The 7500-nt window shown below is 36.7% G+C and overlaps 1 protein-coding gene across 1 annotated transcript in view; it reads left to right on the top strand.

Annotated features, from left to right (window-relative positions):
• LOC135219927 (uncharacterized) overlaps window positions 1-2002 on the top strand; it is a 25121-nt gene extending 23119 nt beyond the window's left edge. Inside the window, exon 9 of the mRNA XM_064257148.1 lies at window positions 1919-2002. Within this exon, the coding sequence (XP_064113218.1) occupies window positions 1919-2002 (84 nt within the window). The remainder of the gene's footprint in view (window positions 1-1918) is intronic.
• The last annotated feature ends 5498 nt before the right edge of the window (window positions 2003-7500 follow it).

Here is a 7500-nt window from a genome sequence, read left to right as displayed (position 1 = left end):
GGTTATCCTGACACTCGACCCAGAGCACGAAGGAGAATGGACAAGGGATAATACATATATAAACGAGTCAGAGAGAGAGAGAATATCGGATTGTTGCATTGTGTTTTGGTACTTCGTTGTCATGTCACGTTGGGCATGATAAGTGTTGTTTTATGTTGATATTCTGTGTGTTCATTAGTGCCATTTCTATATAATATATTCCTGTGGTTGGAATACTGTCGTTACTTATTACAGTGGAGTTGATATATATTGTTGCATATGCGTGCATCAGGTCAGTGGCTATATGTGTTGTCATTTCTGTAGGTAAGAGGTGTTGTTATTATATAGTCCGTTTCTTTACCCTTGGTAATTAACGATAGTTAGCCAGTCCATTCGCTAGTTGATATCTTGTTAGCCAGTCCATTCGCTAGTTGATATCTTGTATTGTTTGTATAATTGATTGTCGGCACTTTATTGACGAATACGTTGATTCGTTGCTGTAGTGGTTGTCTTTACTATGATGGATCTCTCGTTCTGCTATATATCATAACTCGTTAGCTTAAATCTTAATTCTATTATACGTACGCTTGTTTATGGTTGTCTTGGACGTACGTTAACTTTGATGAATCGTTTGGTACTTGCCTTCGGTACTTACATTAGTCCTGTGTTTGTGTTCTTCTCTTTATGATAAATCTCCTGTAAGACTGCTGTTGGTGACTCGTCTCTCGTACCTCATATATGCTACTTGTATATATTATTACACTTTTATAAAGGATATCCAGCAAAGGCAAGTCAGAGTATATTTAGGTTAACCATTTTATATCTGATATTATATTCCCTTATAATGAATTGCATTGTTATTACCATATTTATATTGGGTTTTCTCTTGTCAATTGCAGAACCCGAGTATGGCGTTTTGGATAGTGCCGAATATATTTTTAATAATATAATAAGTTTTGCCTTGCATTTAATTGCCCTCACTTGAGTTTGTGCTAGTAGGTGCATCCCACTTTATCAACTATATTATATTTCTAGAGTATTTAACTACTCTGTGTTACACCTGTCATAGGTTTACTGCCACCATTATCTAGCAAAGAACCTGGATATAAAATATCACATAAAATCTATGCACAGGCACGTAACAATATATATTATATATATATATATATATATATATATATATATATATATATATATATATATATATATATATATATATATATATATATATATATATACATATATACGTATACATACATACATACCGACTGGATCGTTACATATATACAACAATCTATATTATTAGATAGATAGAATAAAATGCAAAATAAAGTTAAACTGAAGCAACTTTCAGAGAGGGAGAAGGGAAGGTGAGAGAAGGAAGACGGAGTGGGTTGGCGGTGGAGGTGGGGGGAGAGGGTAGGCGGAGCTCTTTACTGTTGTGTTCGTATCCATTTCTGGATAATCGAGTTTTTGCCTTTTTGTACAGGGACAAGTGTCTTTATTCTTTACAATTAGTGATTCATGATACTCTTTAGATTACGGCACTGGGTGTAATACACTATAGCAAAATCTCGTATTGATAGCTACGAGTGTTCATTACAGAGTTATTGCCAAAAAAACGTGCTTGCACTGTCTGTGAAAGTTATAAATACAAGAAGTGGAAGAGGTATGGAAAGGAAGGACACAAGTGAGCGGTGCAGCATGTGCATGTGCTTTGATGAGCTACCAATGAGCCCCTCTGTGTATGTGTGTTATGCTACAAACATTGTGGAATATTTTCCGCAGGAGATTCATCATTAAAAGTTATTTGCCATCGACACATGTCTTGCTTCTCTGGAGCAATCTGACTATCAAAACTCCTGGCCTCAGCGTGGTTCCATGCTCACGATCTCACTAAGCAATTGTGAGAGTGAATGATCTTCGTGGTAACTCTTAGAGACATTCAAATGAGACTGTTGGCTCACAGTCTCATTTTGACCCGTGCGCTATCAACTCCTTAGCAGCTGTTAAAGAAGGATAACACACACGCCTCTTGATAATGTGTTCGTTCTATGGAAAGGACTAGCAACTGTAACCCTCCAAGTTGTGTTTTTAATGCACGTGTTAGTGAATGCATTGCTCTAGTATTTTGACATATGAAGCTATATTTAGTTTTAAATTTAGGTTTCTAAAGATTACTCTGGAGACTGTTGAAGGTTATTTTAATGTTTTAATTATATGGAATTGGACGAAGTGCAAGAAGAGATAATAAAACAGGCGAGTAATTTTCACAAAGTAACGTATTCAGGAAGTGGCACTGGTGTTAAGGTAGCCCACATAATTATAAAAGAAATATCCTTAGAGATGAACTAGCTGCTTCTAGAATTGATTGAAGTTGCTCATATAAGTATTTTTGTTAAGTCTTATTGTGCAGCAGTGTATGAAATTTGAAAATCTGATGGTTTCTGTGATTACGAGATTGGAAAGCCTTGCGTCACTGTTGTATTCCCATTGAATATGTGATGGTGATTGACTGAAAGAATCCGTGGACAAAGTAGATGCAATGTTGATGGATTCTTGTGAAGTGTATTTGTTGTCGAATGCTTATTAAACAAATTGGTGAGGAAGGAAGAGAAGGTTTGGATTGGAGTAACAATAGAAACTTCACAGATAGAGATGTACAAAACACCACAAGATTTACGCAGTTTGTTTACGTGAATGCAAGAGATTAGAGAGATGGGAAGTCAGGAAAATCTAAAATAAATAAATAAATAAATAAAAAGGAAGCAATGAAGACGGTATGCACAGGATAAAAAGAATGAATGAGGCTAAATATCACAAATATTTACCACAATGACATTCAGTACAGATTGTTTTGATTTGGTGAAAAGGTAGGTCAAGCAATGACCAGGCTGAATAAGGTAACTTGGGAAATCAAATATCGGAATCACATGAAAAATTAAGATATAAGTGTGTCTGGTACGAACAGGATTGCTATAATTCAATTATATTGACATTCAGCTAAAGAAGATTTTGTCAGTCTGAGAACAAAGGCTCAAGAATATTAGGTTAAGGGTATTTGATGTAATATAATAGGTTTGCTGTAGCGAATGATAATAAAATAGATAATTATTTAGGTGGTATCATTTACTAATCCTATGTGTATCCAAAATACAAAAAACGAAATTTGACGTGGGGATTACTACGTTTTTTTTTTAATTATTTATTATATAATTAAATTATATTTTTTTTTTAATATATATATATATAGATATATATATATATATATATATATATCATTATATATATATATATATATATATTATATATACCCTATTATATATATATATGTGTGTGTGTGTGTGTGGTGTGTGTGTGTGTGTGTGTGCGCATTTTGGATGTAGTTTTCCTCATAGGTAATTATTAAATGTTGAGGGAATTACAGTATTGTTTTAAGGTAATGTCTCTTCCTTTCTTATTTCATTACCAAAAACTAGTAACCTTTTGTTGAGAAACAGTAGATACTACTACAGGGATCATGTTAGAGTTAGAGACACTGAAGTTATTCACCACGAGGATAGTTGTGGAATACAAATAATTGCAAAAGTGATGAGCATCACACTGTGGCAGCACAGATGATTAGACAGATATCTTCCATACGGAAATTCCATCGCAAAACTTTTCCAAGAGAAGTTCCCGAAGGATCGACACAAGCTCGACAGGTTATCGTGGTTCATAGATTATGAAAATTAAAGAAATAAAATTGAATGTTTCATCATCTCAACTTGACCCGATTCTTTACTGAATAAATAATAGATGACCGAAACATGTAACTTTCTACAGAAATACATCAGAATTTCAGTATTTATCGTAACATGATGTAATAATGATTAATGGAGCCATAATGTAAACCTGATATTGGAGACGAGTCGTTTAAGAACTTAGTATTCGCAGCCATATTATCTGAAAAATGAAAACGGCGTATATATTTAAAACTGTCATAGTGCAAAAGAATAAGTTATAAATAAAACAATATACACTTCATAAATAAATAAATAAGTGGGGCCCAGCGAATGGACCAATAAAGGCTCAAAGAGGACCTCCCAAAATAAACAAGTATGATGAAACTTGATTTCTTCTTAAAGTGACAGGATGATGAATGACAGAGTGACGGTCTTGACTTGAGCCAGTTGTCGTAACGACGTTAATTCGTGCATGCTTTGGAGGAGACCATAATTTTTCTTATGTAAATTTTTGAGATTCATCATTTAATTACTGCACAAAGGATGTAATTTAAAGACGTGAGGAGTTAAAGGAACATCGCCATACAGTTTAGTGCCGTTTCTGCCGTTTTATGGTAATTGTGAGCTGTCGTGGATTGTTGCTACATGCTGTTCTATTTTACATTCCAAAATTGTGATGAAAATGGTGATGTTTGATTTGTATTCTAAATGTTAGGTTATGAAGATTAAACGCTGTTAGGCCTAAGCTATATAGGCCTGTGAGGTGTGAACAAAGAGGTAGTAGAAGTGTACTGATCTTTATTACAGGTAAGGAAATTCAAATACTAGTAGGTATACAGCATGCGGGCGGAAATGTGATAAGGCGTTGTCCTTACAGGCCTTTCATAGACAGTGGTGATAAGAAGGGCCTAACCCTTCTTCAGTTGGCTAGCAATGTCATACCTATTTTTTAGAACTAGCAACTAGGCTATTATCAGTTTTATACTGACCGAATCGGGTTTTGATACGCGAACAATTAATTTTTCCAGATAGGTATTTCTCTTATTTTATGGGTTTTTTTACCCTTACGTTTTGGTACAGATCACAATTTTTGCGTTTTCCCAGAGGCTAGACAACAGACGTACTAGCCTATATCGTGACTACCTAACCTTCCCCAAATAAACTCGAGCAGGGCGCCAAGTCCTGTCTGGTTGAAGAACCTTAGGACCCAAACTTAACCTGTTTTAGAGAAATCTGAGCCAGATTTAGATACTGAAAGGTATCGTAATAAGGGTGTTTCTTGGCAGTCTGGTTAGGCCTAGACTCCCAATGTAATCTAACATAACCTAGTGAGCTCAACCTTACCAAGTGTGCCAGGTCCGACTTGGCTGTTTAGGAGGAGGGCTGCAAGTTTTTTTTTTTCTGTCTTTCTTTCTTTCTTTATCTAGAGGACCCAATCCTAACTTGACCTAGGCTACTAGCAGTAAATCAGCTATAAATAACCTTGGGGGCCAGGCCCTACCTGGGCAAGGGACTTGGCCCACCTGGGCCCCACCATCCCTGATGTAGAGCATTCTGAAAAAGTTAGTTTAGGGGGCCAGTTTGCACCTGGATAAGGGGCTTCTAATTACGGTGCCAAATGGATTTACGGCGATTGGCCTTTACTTGCCTGAATCCTTAATCTAACTTAACTTGGAATGTACTTCAGATTTAAAATAAACATTTACCAGTATCTTAGTTAAACCAGTAAAGGATAGGAAATACTCCTGCTGGAAACTAGCACATATTTAGTTCATTTTGCGGTAGATCTAAGCCGTTGTACCGCGGCGAACTAGACTATGCCAGGTGACGTTTTCCTATACAGTTTTACCTCCTGAACAAGAATTTAAAGTGACATTTTTTCGGCCAGCTGTAATTAAGCTGTAACTTACCTTTGAACTCTATCCTACAGTAAGGGGGACCGATGGGAATGCGGGGTTCTGGGTGGGGTAAAACACTTGGGAGAATTATGCCGTTCAACTCTATCCTACGGTAAGGGGGACCGATGGGAATGCGAGGTTTTGGATGGGGTGACACACTTGGGGGAAGGTTTTGTTGTGTTATTGTGTTATTTCCTCTTATTTATGATATTTGAAACCCGAAATACAAGCTGAAATAAAGCGATAAATAAACCGATAATGGAGCCGTTACATACCCCAAATCCACTGATTACTACTGCTATTATGACGCCAAATCCTACTACGCATGCGCCAATCCTAGGGCGCATGCGCCGTGATATAAGGGAGATTTTGTTTCGCTCACAAACTTCCGAAGGAGATAAATGATGGGGGTTTTGGTGGGGGTACACGTATTTAACCAATCATGTTGCATTATTAACCCTACATTGCGACAGTTTTTGGGGGGATTCGTGCATTGTTACATATTTTCCTTTTCCTCATTTGTTTTGTAATTGTGTAATATTATTTCAAGCTTTTATTTCAGTTCTGTATATCATAGTATTGTATAATATGTGCACTGACTTGTTCTCGCTTCATAAAGTTGTCCTATATATCTTACAATATTACGTTACAATTAAGGGCATACCCCTGAAAGTCTCCTGAGGGGTGGGACTAGAAGGAGGTTTTAGGACGTTTCGAGACCTTTCTGTCAATGACGTGAAAATTTATGGTATTACATTTTTACATTTTAGACATTCCAAATTACACATGCATTTTTTCTCCCTTCTTTTTTCTATATTCACCTTCACTTGCCTTTCTGATTCATAACAATTTCTTGGATAACATTTTACTTATTATATTTACTTTCATATTATATCATCTTTCTCAAGTGGGGTATGGGGACCCCCCCCCCCCTTCCAATCTTGGTCATGCATTTTACTAGGTTAGGTAAGAATCCTAACCAATATGTTACACTTTTAAGACTGTTTTTTATGTAAGGGGTGGTAGGGGGAGAGCTGAGGCCCCAGTTCAGGTAACATGTTTCATCTGCCCCCCCCCCCCCTCCCCCCGTAAGATAACATGTTTTACTAGGTTAGGTTAGTATCCTAACTTATATGTTACACTTCTTAGATTATTTTTACGTAAGGGGGGTCCAGCCCCCCCCTCCCGATCAGGTAACATGTTCTACTAGGTTAGGTTAGGTTGGTTAGGGTAGGTTGGTTAGGTTAGTATCCTAACCTATATGTTACACTCCTAAGACTGTCTTTATGTAAGGGGGGGTACGGGGGGCGAGGCGTAACCTCCCTGGTTAGGTAACATGTTCTACTATGTTAGGTTAAGTTAGGTTGGTTAGGTTAGTATCCTAACCTATATGTTACACTTCTAAGACTGTCTTTATGTAAGGGGGGTTACAGCCCCCCCAGTCAAATAACATGTTCTACTAGGTTAAGTTAGGTTAGGTTGGTTAGGTTAGTATCCTAACCTATATGCTAAACTTCTAAGACTGCCTTTATGTAAGGTTAGGTTAGGTTAGGTTGGTTAGGTTAGTATCCTAACCTATATGTTACACTTCTAAGATTGCCTTACCTAAAGGGGGTTATGGTAACACGTTCTACAGGTAGGTTAGATTAGGTTAGATTATTATCCTAGCTTATAAGTTACTCTTGCTTTAACTTTCTTTAAGGGAGGGTATGGTGAGCAGAGCACCACCTGTCAGGTTACACAGTTTTTACAATTGTTCTCAGCATTTCTTGTTAAGTTCAATTACCCCCTTAACTGGTCAATCTGATCCTTGAAAATTGATAATATTTCATTCATTATTCACTTAAATGGCCTCTTGACTTGTACCGTACTTGATAATTTATACTTAAGTACCAGAT

Source organism: Macrobrachium nipponense, chromosome 20 (genome assembly GCF_015104395.2).
Source record: "Macrobrachium nipponense isolate FS-2020 chromosome 20, ASM1510439v2, whole genome shotgun sequence".
NCBI lineage: Eukaryota > Metazoa > Arthropoda > Malacostraca > Decapoda > Palaemonidae > Macrobrachium > Macrobrachium nipponense.
This window is presented reverse-complemented; position numbering and strand designations above follow the sequence as displayed.